Below are 23681 nucleotides of genomic sequence, written 5' to 3'. Positions count from 1 at the left end.
GGGATCTGGAGTCACTTTTTTCCCCCCTGTAAATGTTTAATAATATTTCAGAATAAAAATTATTTTTGTGGGGATCCAATTCAATTAGACCAATTCCTTAAATCACAAGGGGAAATGACTTCTTTCTGTTTTTCTTGAAGATTTCTTTATAAGGAATTAATTATTGATATCATTTTACTTTCTTTTATTCTCTTGTAATATTGATGCACTCCCTTTCCAATGATGAGGGCTTGATGGGATTTCTGTATATATATTTTAAGATTATGTTCATTGTTTTCTTGGTTTCTCGTATCTTGTATAGTTGTGTACATTTATTAAAATTAAAATTCAAAAAACAAAAGAACTACTACACATTGCAAAAGTAAATCACTCTGACGTGTGTCAGGAAAGGCAGTATTTTAAATCGTAATAAAACATGAACACGAACAAACATGCACTCAGCGAATGTTTTCAAAATATTATTTATTATGAATAAAATTTGTTTTGAATGAATACCTTATAAAGGACTGTGTAAACCACTCCTAGCCTTTGAAGAAGAGTTAATTTTTCTGTGCATGTTTCATATTATGCATTTGGCTTGAGCCTGCTTGACTGCCAGCCACTTACCCCCTCTTTTATTAAGGTGCGCTAACTGATTAGCGCGCGCTAAACGCTAACGTGTGCATATTAGGGGTCCTTTTACAAAGGCGCGGTAGCAGTTTAACGTTAGGATTTTAGGCTGCCGCGGGGGTTAGCGCATGATGAAATGTCCGGCGCGCTAATCCCCGGAGCGCGCCTTGATAAAAGGAGCCCTTAGTCTATGGACGTGTTAGCGTTTAGCGCGCGCTAATTCGATTAGCGCACCTTAGTAAAAGAGGGGGTTAGTGTAGACCAGTGGTTCCCAAACCTGTCCTGGAGGACCCCCCCCAGGCCAGTCGGATTTTCAGGATAGTCCTAATGAATATGCATGAGAGAGATGTGCATATAATGGAGGTGCCAGGCATGCAAATCTGCTCCATGCATATTCATTAGGGCTAACCTGAAAACCCGACCGGCCTGGGGGTCCTCTAGGACAGGTTTGGGAACCACTGGTGCAGACTGAAGAACTCATGCTATAAATTGTCTTTAGCTCGTATTAGCTGCTGTCTGAAGCGTATGTGCAGTCACTGTGTAGTTCTGCTGTAATCACACTTTACAGCAACACACCCTTGAGGTTTTGATCAGGTCATATCAGAGCCAGGCAAACACAGGATACAAAAAGGGGAGGAGAAGGCTTTGCTGCCTTCAGAGCATTTCTTTCTACAAGTAGGAATTGAACACGGAGGCTCATAGACCGCTTGCCTGAAAACTGGAGGGCGAATCTGGAAAGTCCACTTGCTTCTGGCTGTCTTCATCTCAGCTCGGTTCCGCAGACAAGAAGTGCAGGTCAGCCCTTGATCAACGTCTTAAATGCATCGCAAGTGAAAAGCAGCTGGTCAAACAGTCCAGGTTCTTGGGACCCTTCCTTAATATCAAGAAGAGGCCAGTGACATAATCTGCAGCACTGGGTAGTTTGGGATTTCATTGGTCACTTCGTGAGTAATAACTGAGGATCTGAACCAGAGTTAAGTGGGTTGTGCCCTGGAGGCTCATTTGCTTTCATCGTTCTCAGTCTGTTCAAGTTGCTTTCCTCTTCGCGTTGCATTTCTTCTGTGTCACACAATGAAGAACAGATCTAACAGCAGCACTGGTTATGATGACCTGGATATTCCTCCTTGTACGGAAACCCTTTGTTCCTTTTTCCCACTCACTGTTTTGATCCCTGTGACCACCATCTGCATCATTTTGTGGATTGTTGGTGTCACTGGGAACATTATTACCATACTGACTATCGGAAGATATAAGGACATGAAAACTACCACCAATTTCTACTTGTCTAGCATGGCTATGTCAGATATGATTATCCTTTTCTGCCTTCCCTTTGATCTCTACCGTCTTTGGCGATCCAAACCTTGGATATTTGGGGACTTCCTGTGCAGATTCTTCTATTTTATTGGCGAAGGATGCACTTATTCTACCATCCTGCACATAACGGCATTGAGCATTGAAAGATACTTGGCTATCTGCTTCCCCCTGAAAGCTAAAGTGTTCATCACCAAGAGAAGAGTAAAGGTGGTGATCATTTTCCTATGGACTTTCGCCTTGCTCTCTGCCGGACCTTTTTTTTTTCTGGCTGGGATGGAACCGAAAAACTTCACAGACCCCTCTGAATCTAGCTTGGAATGCAAAGACACCAGATATGCCAAGGAATCTGGTCTTCTGAACATTTTGCTTTGGGTGACCACCATTTATTTCTTTATTCCCATGTTCTGCCTAAATATACTTTACGGCTGCATAGGGAGAACATTATGGAAGAAGGACAGAATTAGAGAGTCCGTGGCTGCAAGCAAAGAGTTCAGAAATCATAAGCATACAGTTAGGCTCTGGGGTAAGTGGCACACTTTTATTGCTATTTGTATAGTGAGGTGAACCGTCAAAAGCGCACCAGACATTGGCACGCTGACAATCACGCCTTGACATTTGCGCGCAGGACAAGTGCATGCTGCCCTATTCCTTCCTTTATGTGGTCTGAGGGGGTGGGGGGGAACCCCCACTACACTCACGCTGTGGTTGAGGGGGAGTAGGGGGACCCCCCTAAACTTACAAGGCATTTTGCGCTCTGAGGGGTGGAACCCCCCAAACACTCACCCTCTGATTGAGGGGGGGTGTTCATTGCCGAAGCAATCTTTCCCCAAAACCCGCCACACTGTACTTACATATCTGCCTTGATAATTCCCACTCGTTCATGCCCGCACTTAGTGCATGCATGTGAAGGAGAGAAATTGTCAGTGCGCCAATCTCCTGCGTGCTATTGATGGTGTACCGTACAGTGTCATAGTAAGGGGGGGTGAGGGGAGTTGCCTGCCCCAGGCGCCATGTGGTAGGGGCACCGACACCTCTCCTCCTACCCTAGCCACATGCACACCAGCCCTTCCCTTCCCTGTACACTTCTCCCTCGTTATTCGCGGGGGATAGGGGCAGAGCCAGACCGCAAATTAAGAAAAAATGCGAATATCTTATTGGCCGGCTCTGACCCACCCCACCTTCCCCCCGGCATCCTGGCCTTACCTGGTGGTCTAGCACAGTGTTTTTCAACCTTTTTACACCCGTGGACCGGAAGAAATAAAAAATTATATTGTGGACCGGCAAACTACTAGGACTAAAATTTAAAAACCCCGTTTCCGCCCCATCTCGGCGAGCTCGGTCACCTCAGTAACTATAGTGCAAAATATAGACAGCAGATATAAATTCTCAAAACTGACACGTTTTGATCACTAAATTGAAAATAAAATCATTTTTCTTATCTTTGCTGTCTGGTGATTTCATGAGTCTCTGGTTGCGTTTCCTTCTGTCTGTATTCTTTCTTTCATTTCTTTCTTTCTGCACTCAGTCCCAAGAATTGTCCCTTTCTATTCCCTCCCTCTTTCCTTCCTATGTCCTTAGTGCCCCCAGTGCCTCCTTCCCATGTCTTTAGTGCCCCTAGTGCCTCCTTCCCATGTCTTTAGTGCCCCCAGTGCTTCCTTCTCATGTCTTTAGTGCACCCAGTGCTTCCTTCCCATGTCTTTAGTGCCCCTTCCTATCTTTAGTGCCCCCAGTGCCTCCTTCCCATGTCCTTAATGTCCCTTACTGTCTTTAGTGCCCTCAGTGCTATGTCCCTCTCATTGCCTTCCACACTTTGTCCCACCCCCACCCCCGAAGCCAGCCTGCCTGCCTGTCTCCTCTTTCCCTCCCTCTCTGGCCAAAGCTAGCCTACTTGCCTGCCTACCTCCTTCCCTCCCTGTCCCGCAAAAAAAAAAAAAAAAAAAAGCCTCCCTCCTTCCTTTCCCCTGCTCTTACCGCCCTACTGCTGCTGCTAAAGCCGACAGGAAGTCTTCTTTCTGACGCCAATTCTGACATCAGAGAGGACATTCCGGGCCAGCCAGGCAACGATTGGCTGGCCCAGAACGTCCTCTCCAACGTCAGAATTGACGTCGGAAAGAAGACTTCCTGTCGACTTTAGCAGCAGCAGCAGGGCGGTAAGAGAAGGGGACCTGGGGAAAGGATCGCCTGTCCCGTTGTCCCCGAGCACAGATCCGAAGCTGTGTGTGGGGACAACAGGACAGGAGGTCTGAAAACGGACCTATGGTCACTTTAATCTTGCCGGCCATGCACGGACCAGCAGAAATTTCCTGCGGACCGACACCAGTCCGCGGACCGGCGGTTGAAAACAGTGGTCTAGCAGGCTTTCAGGGCAGGAGCAATCTTCCTATTCTCCTGCCCCATGCAAATCGCCAATAGGAAATGACTGCTGTGAGTTCCCGTAGTCTCTCGAAACTATGACGAGAGCTTATGGCAGCCATTTCCTATTGGCGATCTACATGGGGCAGGAGCATAGGAAGATTGCTCCTGTCCCGAAAGCCCGCTAGACCACCAGGTAAGGTCGGGATGCTGGGGGGAAAGCTAAACTATGGGGAGGGGGTTTTCCCCTCCCCCCAAAAATCACAAATATGTGAAATTGCAAGTGCCGAAACCGCGAATAGGGAGGGGGAAGTGTACCTCTAGTTGTTCACCACCCTGAGTAATACCTTCAACGTGCTCCTTGCAATTGCGTCGGCTCTCCCTCTGATGCCACTTCTGGGTGCCGTGCATAGGAAGTGACGTCAGAAGACAGCCATTGAGATCATGAAGAGCATGTTGCAAGTTGCTGCTCATGGTGGAGACGAAGGCGGTGGAGGGGAAGTCTGGCAACGAGTGCAAGAAATCTTTGGATTCTGTACAGAGCTGACTTATGAAATTGTCATTTTGTGTTCTACTATCTTATCGCATTTAGTTAAAAAATATAAGGCCAAATTATTTGATGTTCTTATGGGTCTAGAAATTCAACATGTTTTATCAGAATGGAAAAATAGTACAGTTCTTTCTTTTCCTGCATGGCGGGCGGGAGTCTGTCTTACGCATAAATATGAAGAAACAACTGGTGTTAGGCGATGTTCAGTTCAATATTTTAAGAGGGTTTGGGCAGTATTATCCAAAATACTGCTATTAAATTGATCTATAACGCTAGAAAATATGATCATGTTACACCACTATTTATTGACGCTCACTGGCTCCCCATCAGTCATCGCATACTGTTTAAGGTCATGCTGCTTATATTTAAAACCTTGTCTTACAACGAACCCCAGTTTATAGCAAGAATGTTAATTCCCCACAGTTCTGCACGTACACTCAGATCATCTTCTCAAAATCTATTGGCTGTACCTTCTCTAAAAATAATAGGTACACGAAGATCTGACATGTTTTCTGTAATTGGTCCTCAATGGTGGAACTCTCTGCCACAACACATTAAAAACGAAAAAGATATCCCTTCTTTTAAAAAATCCTTAAAAACGCACCTTTTTAAAGATGCTTTTAACATTTAAAACTCTTTTGACTTTTATGATACTTTTAATTTTTTAACTACCCTGCTTCCTTTTGTTTTTCCCTTATTTGTTTTTCTTGATATAACAGATGTAACTTTTTACCCCCCTTCCCTCCCAACTAAAGTCTGTCCTGTCTTAATTTTAAATGTTCATGAATTGTGTATTTTTATAATCTTACTCTATTTTATAATTGTGTACATCGCTTTGTAAACAGATTTCGCGATTCATCAAATATTAATAAACCTTGAAAAAAACCTTGACTATTGTAGAATACATTGACTTGTCTTTCTGGTTTGAACTCCCAATTCGTCTACTTTTACAATTTTGTTGGGGGAGGGGGGAAGGGCTTAAATGGCATTAGATTAATTGTTGCGTTGAATTGTTGTATTTTATGAAATTCAAGAGAGAGATTTGCATGAAGTAGAAGCAGTGCATGCAGCGCTCTCTCATAAATTTTCATGGGGAGATCCTGGAAACCAAGTTTGGAAACCCGAAGAAGCTGTATGTATGTACAGATGATGAAGATAGAATTCATGGCTTTCTTTGTAATGCCTACGGGCTCCTCTGATCTTTTGCTTTTTATGTGTTCAGCTTCTTAATCCATTTATTCCACAGATTTTGTCATTGTCAAAATAATTATCAGAGCCATAAACAAACAGAAACCACAAGTGTAGCATTAGCTTAGATTGTATTGATTGAATTTGTTCAGCAAATCTGTGCCATAATCAAAACTTTGAAATGTCTATAAAAAGCGCCTAAGTCGGCACATGGACATCCTAATCTCTGGGATATCCAAGTGCCGATTTTCAAAACCACTTTTCAAGTTTCAAGTTTATTTAAAATTTGATATACAGCTTAAAATACAATTTTCTACACGATGAACAAAATAGGTAAAATATAAAATTTTAAAATCAATGATTTTAAGACATGACTTTAAGAAATAAAGAATGACAATACTACTTGATACATGTGGAGAGAGGGAGGAAATACAATTTGTAATAGGACAGAAAAACAAGGAAAGGTAAGTACAGTAGGAGAGATTTGGGCTTCCTTCGAAATTCTTTGTTGATAGGAGAGTTATAAATTGTAGGCATGTTTTTTAATTCGATTTAAATTTGTCTGTAGAGGTTTCTTCCCGAAGGTGTTGTGGTAATAATGTGTAGAGTTTAAAGCAGGGGTGTCCAACCTTTTGGCTTCTCTAGGCCGCATTGGCCGAAAATGCTGCAGCAAGACAGAGGAGGGAGCCGGCAAGACGGTAAACACCTGGGGACAGCAGAGGAAAACACTGCATCACCCTCGACCGGGGCCACATAAAATACTTTACTGGGCCGCATGTGGCCCTCGGGCCACAGGTTGGACACTCCTTGTTTAAAGGGTTGTGTTGGGAGGTGAGCTATGGGCAGGCTTAGGGGTGGCTTAAACTTAGATGTCTTGCAGCGATAATCGAAGATTTTGCAGGATGTCCTAGATGGAACTTATCATACAAAAATTCATTCTATCATGCCGATATAATTTATTTAATATCACAACACCACCCTGTCCAAACAGGAACAGCGTGGCAGCACTCTTCACTGATTCTACCCAATTATGTGATATAGCTGTACTTTTTTTTGTTTGTTTTATATAATTTTATATTAATTTCATAATAAATATTAAATTCTCCTTTTCATTTCAATTCATTCCAAATTCTCTTAACTCATTTCTATTCTTAATGCTAATGGTATTTAACTTAGATTAATGCTATTGTAGCCAGATAGCGTGTCAAAGCAGCTCCTGACTGATGTAGCCTGACTTTAGTGCCCAGAAGAGGTGGTCAGAAAATGCTCAGAATGATCCCGCACCTGATTTTCAGCACCCATTGGCGCCCCAGCTGCCCTCTCCTGCCTCCGATCCTTTCCTAAACCGCATTTGCAGTTTTTCAAAATTTACGGGTGCTCCTGGAATGGGACCCCCATGAATTTCAGGAGAGTACTTTACATACCTTTCTCTAAGACAGCAGCATCTTCCATGGAGGAAGGCTTAGTACAGTAGCACACAAGTGTCTTAAATAGTCTAATGGTGGGCTAGTGAACCATACAGAGGAGGACCCAAGCCCAAAAGCCTCAGGCCACCAAAACCATATAGGTGCTACCTGTAGCCATAAGGGCTATTGAGCTATTAGGTGGGTATTGTAGGTATTAGGGGAGTTTGCGGGGCTCATCCTAATATTGCTCCAAAAACTGAGTACATGTGAGAAGATACCATGTCCCCTGAATTTATGATATTCAAATGCTGACAGTCTTGTCCATGCAGTGTTTGGATTGAATCTTTTAGTGTAGTATTATAAGCCTGAGCCATTCCTTCATATAAACCAGGGGTCTCAAAGTCCCTCCTTGAGGACCGCAATCCAGTCGGGTTTTTAGGATTTCCCCAATGAATATGCATGAGATCTATGTGCATGCACTGCTTTCAATGCATATTCATTGGGGAAATCCTGAAAACCCGACTGGATTGCGGCCCTCAAGGAGGGATTTTAACATCCCTGATATAAACTATATCATTGCCATCTACTGGATCACAAGTCTACAATTTACAGTCTACCCCTGAGGAATGCTTTCTAGTGGAAGCCGAAACATGGACCGTGTTGGGTCCAAAGATATGGGTGAAAAGACTCTATTCATGGCTTGGTGTTTTACATATTTTACATATATGATATTTGTTAAGATTATTTTCAATAAATTATAATTGCCCAAAGGTTGATGTGCACGGTCCCTTCCCCACTTATTTTTTGTTCATCTTTAAATATTCTTAATGCTTTCCTAGGCAAAATACTACATAACAGGATTAGGGTGCCTAGTGCTGCATGTAGAGAAGATAAGAACAAGAAGCGAATCGTTGATATTTGGGGTAAGTGCATCTTTCATGTGCTATCTCTGAGCTATATCTATCTAGCACTATAGAAATGATTATTAATAGTAGTAGACTCCCAAAGTTGCATTTCAATTTCACAGGAAGCAAATAGTCTTGAAATGCATCTTAACTCCTTTGAAGTCTGCAAGTTCTGGGATCGAACATTAGCTTTAATGATGTTTGCTTATTTGCAAATACAGAATTCAGGCAGGAAATGTTCATGACTGACATGTAACATAACATCCCACCTGTACTCACCTGCCAGTATTTAGCCTATGCGAAAGTTTTTTGCCTATGATGCTTGGGTGGAAGAGTGTGGGTACACCTCTCCGTTTGTTTGAGACTTTTCTTTCGTTTAAGGATTACCTTTTCTTGGCACCTGTTGTGTGGTCGTGTTATAATGGAGTGAATTGTATTTTTGCTTTAATGTAACAAAACATAACATAGATTCTTACATACCGCATTCAGCGCGGTTAACAAACCAAGAAATACTAATCAGTCATAGTATGATCATACCAATTAATCAAAATATTTGCTGAACAAATATGTTTTGAACAACTTTCTGAAGGCCAAGTAGAAAGTGATATGTGAGCACTAACTTGTTTCTCCCACATAGCCGCCTGGTAAGCTAAAATTTTACCAAAGAATCGTCTATAAACACATCCCTTTACTGATGGAAAGTCAAAGAATCGTACTTCACGTAGATGTTTTCTGTTTTCAAATTTGAAGTGGTCAAGGAGATAACTGGGTAAAAGTCTATTCAAAGCTTTAAAATAGATACAACCTAACTTGACAGATACAACCCAACTTGACAATTACTCTAGCTTCCATTGTCGGTCATTGCAGTTTGTGATAATACTGTGATATGTGATCGGTTCTTTTCAATCTGAAAATCAACCTTACCGCAGTGCCAGGAATTCTTCATAACTAATGAAAAATGTGTTTCAAATGTACCGGTATATCTGTAAAAACTGTAAAATTCTATGGGGCTGAATAGAGGACTAGGTTGGTGAGAACAACTTTGCTACACTACAGTTAGAACATTTTTAGTCTACTTATCTTAGAAAGGAATGCAACAAATTGGCTGCAGTTTATGGGAACTTTGGGCTAGATTCACTAACCTGTCTTCCATAGGTGATCTGTGGCCAATTTCAGCAGGCCCGATGAATTCATAACAGGAAAAAATTCAAATGAGAGTGATCGGAGGAACGCCCTCATCTGTCGACACGGATCGCTAGTGTGCGATCCCGCACATTTGCAGACCATCTGTAGATGGTCTGTGCATGTGTCTAAGACCCCTCTGAGCTTTCAACTTTTTTTTTTTCACTTTTTTGTAGCCCAGCGAGCCCATGGCAGTGATTCAGGGCAGAGCAGGCAGGAGAGATCAGGGCAGAGCAGGGCGGTGATTCGGGGCAGAGTAGGCAGGAAAGATCTGGGAAAGGGCACTGGGGTGGCAGGCAGCAGAGATTCGAGACAGCAGAGAGCAGGGCGTGCAGAGAGCAGGGCTTCAATGGAGCTGGAGAGTCGGAAAGACGTTTGCAACTGGTCCTCAGCAGTTGCACCTTGGGTTGATTGGCCTGCATAGCCGGATTCAAAAATTTCTTTGGTGAATCACGTGCCTGTCTACTTCGCATGCGTTTCCCTTCATTTGCATGCACAGATTGGAAGCGGATCGCAGGAGAGGTTAATGAATTGGGCCAGAAGGAAAACTAAACTAAAGCTTAACTTTACATACCAAGTCATCATTCTGAAAAATCTTGACTCGGTTTACAGCAATTAAATAAACAGGGAATGATTTACAAATGATAAATAGAAGATAATAGCATAATTTGAAAAGAATTAATTTTCAAAATGTATGGCAAATAGAGTAGTTTTTAAAGATTTACGTAAAAATTGAAATGAACTGGAACTTCTTATTAAAAAAAAAAGAGGGGGAGATCATTCCAGAATTGAGAGAGTTTAAAGACCAAAGATTGACTGAAGATCTTGACTCCTTTAATCCCTTTTTTAGAAGGAAGGGAGAGTTTAAATTGTTGGATACCTCTTGCAAAGGAGAATCGGTAAACGTTCCAAAATAAAGGAATAAGAGGATTAAAGATACCATGTAGAATTTTAAAAGAAATACAAGCGCATTTAAATTGAATTCTAAAATAAACCGGGAGCCAATGAAGACTCTGGTCACAAAGGGGTTGCAAACCGATCAGTTTGCTTAGTGAATCTAGCCCTATGTACTGCTTTTATTTTGAAGAGTGCAATCACTTGGGGGTCAACTTGGTGGCTCAGTGGTAAAGCAAAATGGAAGACCTACGCTTGATTACTGGGTAAGGACATCTGCTACTTGGCATGGCAGGGGCTAGTGATCCTACAGAAGCAGAAGTTACAATATCTGGCAGTATAGTCTCAATCTCTGAACTAGAGAGTTGCGCGGGGACAGAAATCCCACCCGTCCCCACCCGTCCCCGCCAAAGTCCCACCCGTCCCCACCCGCCCCCGTGAGGAATCCCTCCGTCCCCACCCATCCCCGTGAGGAATCCCTCCGTCCCCACCCGTCCCCGCGAGGAATCCCCTCCGTCCCCACCCGTCCCCGCGAGGAATCCCCTCCGTCCCCGCCCGTCCATATAAACTTCAGAAATAGTTATTTCATTTAATTATGCTACTGAATTAAAGGCTCTGGTAGAAACCCATTTACAAATAAGCAAAAAGACTTTATTAATTTGAAAATATTAATTGGGAAGAATACATACTTTGCAAATGGGTTTCTACCAGAGCCTCTAATGTTTATAAATTTTTATCAACACAACTAATATACTACTTTATCCTGAAGCAAAATAAAAAAAAAGAAATATAATTCTTTTCCTACCTTTGTTGCCTGGTTTCTGCTTTCCTCATGTTCTCATTCAATTCCTTCCATCCACTGTCTCTCTTCCTTCTGCATCTTCCATTTGCTCTGTTACTGTGCCTCTCCCTTTCTTCCCCCTTCCAAATTGGTCTGGCACCCATCTTCTTCTCTCCGCTCCCCCATAGTCTGGCATCTGTCTTCTTCCCTGCCAGTGTCTTCTCCCTACTCTCTCTTCCCCATTTCCTTTCAGCGTCCTTCTCCCCCCCATCTTCCCCATGTCCTGTCGGCGTCCTTCTCCCCCCTCTGTCTTCCACATGTGCTTTCAGTGTCCTTCTCCCCCCTCTGCTTCCCCATGTCCTTTCAGCGTCCTTCTCCCTCTCTGTCTTCCCCATGGCCTTTCAGCGTCCTTCTCCACCCACCCCCCCCGTCTTCCCCATGTCCTTTCAGCGTCCTTCTCCACCCCTTTGTCTTCCCCATGTGCTTTCAGCATCCTTCTCCCCCCTCTATCTTCCACAAGTGCTTTCAGAGTCCTTCCCCCCCCCCGCCCTTCCCATGGCCTTTCAGCGTCCTTCACCACCCCTTTGTCTTCCCCATGTCCTTTCAGCGTCCTTCTCCACCCCTTTGTCTTCCCCATGTGCTTTCAGCATCCTTCTCCCCCCTCTGTCTTCCACAAGTGCTTTCAGATTCCTTCACCCCCCCCCCCGCCCTTCCCATGGCCTTTCAGCGTCCTTCTCCACCCCTTTGTATTCCTCATGTGCTTTCAGCGTCCTTCTCCCTCCTCTGTCTTCAAGTGCTTTCAGAGTCCTTCCCCCCTCCTCCCGTCTTCCCCATGGCCTTTCAGCGTCCTTCTCCCCACTCCTTCTCTACCGCCCCGGGTGCAGTACAGCCGGCCAGGTCCCCTTACTTTTGTGGCACTTCCCCGACCGACTGACAACAGCCCCGGTCCGACAAACCTCCCTGCCCTTAACTGCGAATCTAAATTACCTTATTACAGCTGCTGTAAGAAGATAATTTAGATTCGCGGCTACAGGGCAGGGAGGATTGTCGGACCGGGGCTGTTGTCGGTCGGTCGGTCGGGGAAGTGCCACAAAAGTAAGGGGACCTGGCCGGCTGTGCTGCAACCGGGGCGGGGTGTGGCGGGGCGGACCGCCCCCTCCCTTGGTAGCCACTCGAACCGCGAGGCTACTCTCCTCCTTACCTGCACTGCCTGCAGCACAGAGCCAAACGGAAGTCTTCCCGACGTCAGCGCTGACGTCGGAGGGAGGGAGGGCTTTGTTTAAGCCCTCCCTCCCCTCCGACGTCAGCGCTGACGTCGGGAAGACTTCCGTTCGGCTCTGTGCTGCAAGCAGAGAAGGTAGGGAGAAGAGCCGCGCGACTGAGTACATCCAGCTTTGTTTAAGCCCTCCCTCCCCTCCGACGTCAGCGCTGACGTCGGGAAGACTTCCGTTCGCTCTGTGCTGCAAGCAGAGAAGGTAGGGAGAAGAGCCGCGCGACTGAGTACATCCAGCCCCGCAGGAACCCCGCGACCCTCGGAGGCGTCCCCACGGGATCCCCGCGACTCTAGGAGGCGTCCCCACGGGATCCCCGCGACCCTAGGGGCGTCCTCACGGGATCCCCGTGACCCAAAGGGGGAACCCGCAGGATGCCCGCGGGTCCCGCGGGATTCCCGTCGTCCCCGTTCCCGTGCAGCTCTCTACTCTGAACCGTGGTGTGACATCTAGTGGCTGGATTTAGAGGCCATAGTTCCAAGGGCTATGAGAAGGCCTGGTGCATAATTCCTGGCTGACGACTGTTACTATGATGAACAGGTTAGATGAATTGGGAGAGGATAGGAAATAACGAAAAAGAAATCCCCAGGGACTTATGGTAGAAGGTCTATGGTGCTAGATTCCAGCCCTAGTTTTAAATGAGCTAGAAGCACTAAGGAGCAGGAGAAAACTACTAGGTCTCAAAAAAAACCTGACTCCTAAAGTAAAATGAATGACTTACGCTGGGTTTTATTAAACAGTGCTAGAGTTTTTTAGCATGGGCCGGTGAAGTAAATACTCTGATGCTCATAGGAATTATATGAGCGCCGGAGTATTCATCTTGCTGGCCCACGCTAAAAACATCTAGCACCATTTAGTAAAAGGAGCCATTAATTTGCTATGGAATCCTGATGTTGCTCCCCTGAACTGTGGAGATTTACTGCATTGTGGATATGAAAGCCCATCTTAAAACCTAAAATTTAGACTTGATTCATCTAGGACAGGTAAACTGAAAAGCCACCTTTTCAAAAATGCCTTCTCGATATAACCTCGAATTTACTTAATGACCTTTTCCAATAATAAAGATCTTCTATTATTTTTACTAACCCTCCCTAAATGTTCTTACCTTGAATGTTTTTCTTTCCTTTTAACGATTGTAGTTCCTCCCCGCCTACCCTTCATGTCTGGTCTGTTTGAAATTATACCTATGCATTTTAGCATTGTACGGTTTTTGCTTTTGTATTTCGCCTAGAAATCTTTGGATAGGTGATTATATCAAATTTTAATAAAACTTGAAACTTGATATACTTTATAATTTCAGTAGTATTTTAGAAAGGGATCGTAGACGTATAACATTTTCTACAATGTGGCTGTCCAAGGGCAGGAGCAGCCATTTTACAAGATAATGAAGGGAATAGACTTAGTAGATAAAGACAGGTTGTTCATCCTCTCCAAGTTAGAGAGAATGAGAGGGCACTGTCTAAAGTTAAAAGGGGATAGATTCCGTACAAACGTAAGGAAGTTCTTCTTCACCCAGAGAGTGGTAGAGAACTGAAATGATCTTCCGGAGTCTGTTATAAGGAAAAACATTCTCCAGGGATTCAAGACAAGGTTGGACAAGTTCCTGCTGAACCAGAACGAACGCAGGTAGGGCTGGTCTTGGTTAGGGCACAGGACTTTGACCTGTGGGCCGCCACGTGAGCGGACTGCTGGGCGCGATGGACCACTGGTCTGACCCAGCAGCGGCAATTCTTATGTTCTTATAAATGCAGAAAACTTCAAAAAGAAAGCAGCAACCTACAATGTGTAAATGCTGACATGCACACATGTAACATGGCATTCAGAACTTGCATGTTTGCCATTTGGAGAAATTACACATGCGAATGCTCCTAATTAACTACAGAGGCTGCAGTCTTTATTTTGTTTCAATTTGTAGGGAAAATATACATACCTAGCTTAATCCCTCCTGCAAAGGGTTGGCTGAAATGAGCACTTTTAGAGAACTTATATGTGCCAGGGAGCAACTCTACATTTCTCTGTTGATATATTGGGATGTCCACGCTTATTCCTTTCTTGAAATTGGAAATACATAGGTAGATTTTGGTTCATCCAAGACCCACCCAAACCACACCCTCTTGTAATCTACACCTAGTAGAGATTTACATGGATAAATAACGACTTTCTAAAATACAGGTTTGCTTTTGTTTGTAATATATGTGTGTACATCAGAACTAGCACTTCTAAAGTAAGGGCATTAGAAATTTAATCAGTCCAGTTGAGCTTCATTGGCCTTGATATTGGCTTAGGATTCTTCTGTCCCAGCACCCAATCTGGTTTTAACAAAGGTTTGGACAAATTCATAAGAACATAAGAATTGCTATCTCCGGATCAAACCTTCGGTCCATCAAGTCTGGCGATCCGCACTCGCGGAGGCCCAGCCAGGTGTACACCTGGCGTAATTTTAGTCACCCATATCCCTCTATGCCTCTCGTAAGGAGATGTACATCTAGTTTGCTTTTAAATCCTAGAATGGTGGATTCCGCAATAACCTCCTCTGGGAGAGCATTCCAGGTATCCACCACTCGTTGCGTGAAGCAGAACTTCCTGATATTTGTACTGGACTTGTCCCCCCTTAGCTTCAATCCATGTCCTCTTGTCCGTGTCACATTGGACATTGTAAATAATTTTTTTTCCTGCTCTATTTTGTCAATTCCTTTCAGTATTTTGAAAGTTTCGATCATATCCCCTCGCAGTCTCCTTTTCTCAAGGGAGAACAATCCCAGCCTCTTAAGTCGTTCCTCGTATTCCAGGTTCTCCATATCTTTTATTAGCTTCATTGCTCATCTCTGCACCCTCTCCAGCAGTTTTATATCCTTCTTTAGGTTGGGAGACCAATGTTGGACGCAGTATTCCAAGTGTGGTCTGACCATTGCTCTATAAAGCGGCATTATAACTTTCTCCGATCTACTCGTGATTCCTTTCTTTATCATGCCTAACATTCTATTTGCTTTCTTTGCTGCTGCCGCGCATTGTGCCAACGGTTTCAGAGTCCTATCTATCAGTATACCCAGGTCCTTTTCTTGTTTGCTCTTACCCAGAGTTGCACCTGACATTCTATACTTGTGTTCCTTGTTCTTTCTGCCTAAATGCATTACTTTGCACTTTTCCACATTAAACTTCATCTGCCATTTCTCCACCCATTTCTCTAACTGACACAAGTCACTCTGGAGTTCCTCGCTACCCTTCTGCGATCTGATTGCCCGGCATAGCTTTGTGTCGTCTGCAAACATGATGATCTCACTGGATGTTCCTTCTTCTAGGTCATTGATGAAAATATTAAATAAGATGAGCCCAAGTACCGAGCCCTGGGGCACACCGCTAGTCACTTTCTCCCAGTCTGAGAACTTCCCATTTATGCCCACTCTCTGCTTTCTGTTCTCCAGCCATTTGCCTATCCATTGTAGTGTATCTCCCTCTATTCAATGGCTTTGTAGTTTCCTGAGAAGTCTTTCCTGAGAACCTTGTCGAACACTTTCTGGAAGTCCAAGTATATTATGTCCACCGGTTCTCCACTATCAATTTGTTTGTTCACGGTCTCAAAAAATTGAGGTAAATTCGTCAAACATGATTTCCTTTCCTGAAGCCATGTTGACTGGCTCTCATCAGGTCGTGTGTATCCAAGTGCCAGACTATGCTATCTTTAATCTTTAATTCCTGGAGGAAAAGTCCATAGTCTGTTATTGAGACATGGGGGAAGCCTCTGCTTGCCCTGGATCGGTAGCATTGAATATTGCTACTCTTTCGGCTTTGGCCAGGTACTAGTGACCTGGATTGGCCACCGTGAGAACGGGCTACTAGGCTTGATGGACCATTGGTCTGACCTAGTAAGGCTATTCTTATGTTCTTATTGTAATTAACAAACAGGTTTGGTCAACAACCAATGCCATGGAGAATAAAATGCCACCCACAGCCTCAAAGAAGCTGACAAAGGACTCTTTGTGATTGTTATGAAGGGACTGATCCACTCACAGGATGCAGACAGCCAACTCTTCTACAAGCCCCTGTCCTCAGACTCCACTCAGAAATATCAAAACGAATTACACAATATCCTGAAGTGATTATTTTCAGAACATCAGTGGGAAATCGAAACCATCCTTTACACACCCAGGAGCTTCAATTAGGTACCCAAAATACATAAATTGAGGAACACTGAGTGCTCTACTGTTGCAAGTATTCACACTGTCCTATTAAGTGTGTCTGGCTACATAAACTCTGTCCTTAAACCAATATCAAAAGCATCCTAATATATTTATAGGACACTATGGAATCCCTAAGAAAACTAAGTGCTCCTTTTACTAAGCTGCGATAGTGTTTTTAGCACACGGAGAATTGCTGCGTGCGTTAAACCCGCACTATGTGGCTAGAACTAACGCCAGCACAATGCTGGCATTAGCGTCTAAAGCGCGTGGCAATTCTGCGCACACTAAAATCAATATTGCAGCTTAGTAAAAGGAGCCCTAAAGTTAATTGATCAGCTCCCAGAGAATACCATCCCATCAGCTACAGAGGTTGAAATACGATCTATTCCATGCATTTGTCAAAGTGAACTTGTATTCTCAAAAGCTCATACCACAATAAATCGTTATTTCATAGGGTACCACCAACTACCAGTAAATGTACTTAGGCTGCTACTACTCCGTGGTAGGAGTTATGGAGGACCAAAACCCAATGTGGTTTTCAGGGTTTCTACAATGAACATGCAGAACAAAGGCAGTCCATGCCTTGCCTCTATTTGATGCAAACAGATCTTATGCATATTCGTTAAGGGAAACCTGAAAACATGAACGAGTTTTGGCCCTCAAGGATCAATGCTAGATTATCATGGCCACACTGACAGCCTGATGTCTAGAGCTAAAGCAGTGGTCTCAAACTTGCGGCCTGCCAGGTGCTATTTTGAGGTCCTTGGTAAGTTTATCATAATCACAAAAGTAAAATAAAACCGTTTCTTGATCATATGTCTCTTTAGCTATAAATTACAATATTATTATTAAGACTTAGCCAAAAGGAAAGCTTTATAAACTATAAAGAGTTTTACCTCATGCAAAATTGTCATTTCTTTAATAAGACATTAACTATTTTTCAGAGGCCCACCAAGTACCTTCAAATCCATAATGTGGCCCTGTAAAGGGTTTGAGTTTGAGACCACTGGTGTAGACTGAAGAACTCATGCTATAAATTGTCTTTAGCTCGTATTAGCTGCTGTTTGAAAAGTATGTGCAGTCACTGTGTAGTTCTGCTGTAATCACACTTTACAGCAACACACCCTTGAGGTTTTGATCAGGTCATATCAAAGCCAGGCAAACACAGGATACAAAAAGGGGAGGAGAAGGCTTTGCTGCCTTCAGAGCATTTCTTTCTACAAGTAGGAAATGAACACGGAAGCTCATAGACCGCTTGCCTGAAAACTGGAGGGCGAATCTGGAAAGTCCACTTGCTTCTGGCTGTCTTCATCTCAGCTCGGTTCCGCAGACAAGAAGTGCAAGTCAGCCCTTGATCAAAGTCTTAAATGCATCGCAAGTGAAAAGCAGCTGGTCAAACAGTCCAGGTTCTTGGGACCCTTCCTTAATATCAAGAAGAGGCCAGTGACATAATCTGAAGCACTGGGTAGTTTGGGATTTCATTGGTCACTTCGTGAGTAATAACTGAGGATCTGAACCAGAGTTAAGTGGGTTGTGCCCTGGAGGTTCATTTGCTTTCTTCGTTCTCAGTCTGTTCAAGTTGCTTTCCTCTTCGCGTTGCATTTCTTCTGTGTCACACAATGAAGAACAGATCTAACAGCAGCACTGGTTATGATGACCTGGATATTCCTCCTTGTACGGAAACCCTTTGTTCCTTTTTCCCACTCACTGTTTTGATCCCTGTGACCACCATCTGCATCATTTTGTGGATTGTTGGTGTTACTGGGAACATTATTACCATACTGATTATCAGAAGATATAAGGACATGAAAACTACCATCAATTTCTACTTGTCTAGCATAGCTGTGTCACATATGATTATCCTTTTCTGCCTTCCCTTTGATCTCTACCGTCTTTGGCGATCCAATCCTTGGATATTTGGGGACTTCCTGTGCAGATTCTTCTATTTTATTGGCGAAGGATGCACTTATTCTACAATCCTGCACATAACGGCATTGAGCATTGAAAGATACTTGGCTATCTGCTTCCCCCTGAAAGCTAAAGTGTTCATCACCAAGAGAAGAGTAAAGGTAGTGATCCTTTTTCTATGGGCTTTCGCCTTGCTCTCTGCCGGACCTTTTTTTTTTCTGACTGGGATGGAACCGGAAAACTTCCCAGACCCCTCTGAATCTAGCTTGAATTGCAAAGAAACCAGATATGCCAAGGAAACTGGTCTTCTGAACATTTTGCTTTGGGTGCCCACCATTTATTTCTTTATTCCCATGTTCTGCCTAAATATACTTTACGGCTTCATAGGGAGAACACTATGGAAGAGCAAGGACAGAATTAGAGAGTCCGTGGCTTCAAGCAAAGAGTTCAGAAATCATAAGCATACGGTTAGGCTCTGGGGTAAGTGGCACACTTTTATTGCTATTTGTACAGTGGGGTGGACCGTCAAAAGCGCGCCAGACATTGGCATGCTGACAATCACGCCTTGACATTTGCACGCAGGGCAAGTGCATGCTGCCCTATTCCTTCCTTTATGTGGTCTGAGGGGGTGGGGGGAGGAACCCCCCACTACACTCATGCTGTGGTTGAGGGAGGGTAGGGGGACCCCCCTAAACTTACAAGGCATTTTGCGCTCTGAGGGGTGGAACCCCCCAAACACTCACCCTCTGATTGAGGGGGGATGTTCATTGCCGAAGCAATCTTTCCCACAAAACCCGCCACACTGTACTTACATATCTGCCTTGATAATTCCCCTCCGTTCATGCACGCACTTGGTGCATGCATGTGAAAGAGAAAAATTATCAGTGCGCCAATCTCCTGCATGCTATTGACGGTGTACCGTACAGTGGCATAGTAAGGGGGGTGAGGGGAGTGGCCTGCCCCAGGCGCCATGTGGTAGGGGCACCGACACCTCTCCTCTTACCCTAGCCACATGCGCACCAGCCCTTCCCTTCCCTGTACACTTCTCCCTCGTTATTCGCGGGGGATAGGGGCAGAGCCAGACCATAAATTAAGAAAAACTGTGAATATCTTCTTGGCCGGCTCTGACCCAGCCCGCCTTTCCCCCCGGCATCCTGGCCTTACCTGGTGGTCTAGCACATTGTTTTTCAACCTTTTTACACCCGTGGACCGGCAAACTACTAGGACTAAAATTTAACAACCCCGTTTCCACCCCATCTCCGCGAGCTCGGTCACCTCAGTAACTATAGAAAAATAGACAACTATAGTGCAAAATATAGACAGCAGATATAAATTCTCAAAACTGACACGTTTTGATCACTAAATTGAAAATAAAATCATTTTTCCTACCTTTGCTGTCTGGTGATTTCATGAGTCTCTGGTTGCGTTTCCTTCTGTCTGTGTATCCTTTCTTTCATTTCTTTCTTTCTGCACTCAGTCACAAGAATTGTCCCTTTCTATTCCCTCCCTCTTTCCTTCCTATGTCCTTAGTGCCCCCAGTGCCTCCTTCCCATGTCTTTAGTGCCCCTTCCTGTATTTAGTGCCCCCAGTGCTTCCTTCCTATGTCCCTCTCACTGCCTTCCATACTTTGTCCCCCCCCACCCCCGAAGCCTGCCTGCCTGCCTGTCTACCTCTTTCCCTTCCTCTCTGGCCAAAGCTAGCTTGCTTGCCTGCCTACCTCCTTCCCTCCCTGCCCCGCAAAAAAAAAAAAATAAGGCCTCCCTCCTTCCTTTCCCCTGCTCTTACCGCCCTGCTTCTGCTGCTAAAGCCGACAGGAAGACTTCTTTCCAACGTCAATTCTGACATCAGAGAGGACATTCAGGGCCAGCCAGACAGCGATTGGCTGGCCCAGAACGTCCTCTCCAACGTCAGAATTGACGTCGGAAAGAAGACTTCCTGTCGGCTTTAGCAGCAGCGGCAGGGCAGTAAGAGAAGGGGACCCAGATCGCCTATCCCGTTGTCCCCGAGCACAGCTTCGGGACGCTATCCCGAAGCTGTGTGTGGGGACAACGGGACAGGAGGTCTGAAAACGGACCTATGGTCACTTTAATCTTGCCAGCCCTGTGCGGACCAGCAGAAATTTCCTGCGGAACGACACCAGTCCCCGGACCGGCGGTTAAAGAACAGTGGTCTAGCAGGCTTTCAGGGCAGGAGCAATCTTCCTATGCTTCTGCCCCGTGCAGATCGCCAATAGGAAATGACTGCTGTGAGTTCCCGTAGTCTCTCGAAACTATGACGAGAGCTCATGGCAGCAATTTCCTATTGGCAATCTACACGGGGCAGGAGCATAGGAAGATTGCTCCTGTCCCGAAAGCCCGCTAGACCACCAGGTAAGGTCGGCATGCTGGGGGGAAGGCTATACTATGGGGAGAGGGTTTCCCCTCCCCCAAAAAATCACAAATATGTGAAATCGCGAGTGCCGATACCGTGAATAGGGAGGGGGAAGTGTACCTCTAGTTGTTCACCACCCTGAGTAATACCTTCAACGTGCTCCTTGAAATTGCGTCGGCTCTCCCGCTGATGTCACTTCTGGGTGCCGTGCATAGGAAGTGACGTCAGAAGACAGCCATTGAGATCATGAGGAGCATGTTGCAAGTTGCTGCTCATGGTGGAGACGAAGGCGGTGGAGGGGAAGTCTGGCAACGAGTGCAAGAAATCTTTGGATTCTGTACAGAGCTGACTTATGAAATTGTCATTTTGTGTTCTACTATCTTATCGCATTTAGTTAAAAAATATAAGGCCAAATTATTTGATGTTCTTATGGGTCTAGAAATTCAACATGTTTTATCAGAATGGAAAAATAGTACAGTTCTTTCTTTTCCTGCATGGCAGGCGGGAGTCTGTCTTACACATAAATATGAAGAAACAACTGGTGTTAGGCGATGTTCAGTTCGATATTTTAAGAGGGTTTGGGCTCTTTTAGATGACTATTGTAGAATACATGCTAATTGACTTGTCTTTCTGGTTTGAACTCCCAATTTGTCTACTTTTACAATTTTGTTGGGGGAGGGGGGAAGGGCTTAAATGGCATTAGATTAATTGTTGCGTTGAATTGTTGTATTTTATGAAATTCAAGAGAGAGATTTGCATGAAGTAGAAGCAGTGCATGCAGCGCTCTCATAAATTTTCATGGGGAGATCCTGGAAACCAAGTTTGGAAACCTCTGGTATATAGTACCCGAAGAAGCTGTATGTATGTACAGATGATGAAGATAGAATTCATGGCTTTCTTTGTAATGCCTATGGGGAGAGGAATGCTGGTTGGCTGAAGCAGGGAGAGCTTGGGGCCTGTTATTGGTGGTGTTTGGGTCCTGGTCCCCGATGGTAATGGAAGTGGCAGTGGCTTGGGGGAGGGCAGGGAGAAAGAAAGAAAAAGGGCAGGCAGGGAGACAGAAGGAAAGAAGAGAAACAGAAAAAAATGAAAGGGAGGCAGAGAGAAAGAAAGGTCAGGGAAGAGGAAGGAAAAGTTGGGGGAAGGAATGAGGTCTGGAGGAGAGGAAGCATACAGGCTAAAAGAAGGGAAGAAAGATTGTATGCACAGTCAGAAGAAGAAAGTACAACCAGAGACTCATGAAATCACCAGACAAGGTAGGGAAAATGATTTTATTTTAAATTTAGTGATCAAAATGTGTCTGAATTTATATCTGCTGTCTATATTTTACACTAAGGTCCCCTTTTACTAAACCGCAATAGAGGTTTTTAGTGCAGGGAGCCTATGAGTGTCAAGAGCAGCTCTGGGCATTCAGCGCAGCTCCCTGCGCTAAAAACTGCTATCGTGGTTTAGTAAAAAGGGAGGGGGGTATATTTGTCTATTTTTGTATGGTTGTTACTGAGGTGATAGTGCATAGAGTCATCTGCTTTGACCTCTTTGAAAAACCCTGGAATAGGAATGATGATTAACATTTTCTATGCGTACAGTGCGCTTTGTGTTTTTTTTTAATTTTATTGTTAGTAGATCATTTTGACTTGGTCATTTAAAAAGTAGCTCGCAAGCCCAAAAAGTGTGGGCACCCCTGTCCTAGATGGAACTTATCATACAAAAATTCATTCTATCATGCCGATATAATTTATTTAATATCACAACGCCACCCTGTCCAAACAGGAACAGCGTGGCAGCACTCTTCGCTGATTCTACCCAATTATGTGATATAGCTGTACTTTTTTTTGTTTGTTTTATATAATTTTATATTAATTTCATAATAAATATTAAATTCTCCTTTTCATTTCAATTCATTCCAAATTCTCTTAACTCATTTCTATTCTTAATGCTAATGGTATTTAACTTAGATTAATGCTATTGTAGCCAGATAGCGTGTCAAAGCAGCTCCTGACTGATGTAGCCTGACTTTAGTGCCCAGAAGAGGTGGTCAGAAAATGCTCAGAATGATCCCGCACCTGATTTTCAGCACCCATTGGCGCCCCAGCTGCCCTCTCCTGCCTCCGATCCTTTCCTAAACCGCATTTGCGGTTTTTCAAAATTTACGGGTGCTCCTGGAACGGAACCCCCATGAATTTCAGGAGAGTACTTTACATACCTTTCTCTAGAACAGCAGCATCTTCCATGGAGGAAGGCTTAGTACAGTAGCACACAAGTGTCTTAAATAGTCTAATGGGTGGGCTAGTGAACCATACAGAGGAGGACCCAAGCCCAAAAGCCTCAGGCCACCAAAACCATATAGGTGCTACCTGTAGCCATAAGGGCTATTGAGCTATTAGGTGGGTATTGTAGGTATTAGGGGAGTTTGCGGGACTCATCCTACATTATAATTAGATGTACTTGTGACACTCTTTTTGTGAAGTCCACAGCAGTGCCCTCTAAGGTGCCCCACTGCTTTGTTGGGATGTCTATGTGACCATTCAATTAGAATGCTGGTCTCTCCCACATCTAAGTGCTGTCCGTTTGGGCATTTCTACCTTGGACAATTTTTTGGTCAAAAATGGATATAAAGTTAGGCATCCAGATGGCCTAGACGTCTAAGGAGACGATTTTCAAAAAATATATATTTTTGGACATCTAGCAGTTTGGCTTTCAAAAATGGGCATTTTGGAGGTTTAGTAGTAGTAGACTCCCAAAGTTGCATTTCAATTTCACAGGAAGCAAATAG

The 23681-nt window shown here is 44.3% G+C and overlaps 2 protein-coding genes across 2 annotated transcripts in view; both read left to right on the top strand.

Annotated features, from left to right (window-relative positions):
* Positions 1 to 1680: 1680 nt before the first annotated feature.
* LOC117362894 (motilin receptor-like) lies at positions 1681 to 6130 on the top strand. Its single transcript, XM_033949983.1, has 2 exons — positions 1681 to 2446; positions 6072 to 6130. Exons 1-2 carry the CDS (start codon positions 1681 to 1683, stop codon positions 6128 to 6130), a joined length of 825 nt encoding a protein of 274 aa, XP_033805874.1.
* Positions 6131 to 18249: 12119 nt separating this feature from the next.
* LOC117362893 (motilin receptor-like) overlaps positions 18250 to 23681 on the top strand; it is a 45117-nt gene continuing 39685 nt past the window's right edge. The window contains exon 1 of the mRNA XM_033949981.1: positions 18250 to 19018. Within this exon, the coding sequence (XP_033805872.1) occupies positions 18250 to 19018 (769 nt within the window). The remainder of the gene's footprint in view (positions 19019 to 23681) is intronic.

Source organism: Geotrypetes seraphini, chromosome 6 (assembly GCF_902459505.1).
Source record: "Geotrypetes seraphini chromosome 6, aGeoSer1.1, whole genome shotgun sequence".
Classification (NCBI taxonomy): domain Eukaryota; kingdom Metazoa; phylum Chordata; class Amphibia; order Gymnophiona; family Dermophiidae; genus Geotrypetes; species Geotrypetes seraphini.
The sequence above is the reverse complement of the archived record's forward strand: the minus strand, read 5'-3'. Positions and strand labels throughout refer to the sequence as shown.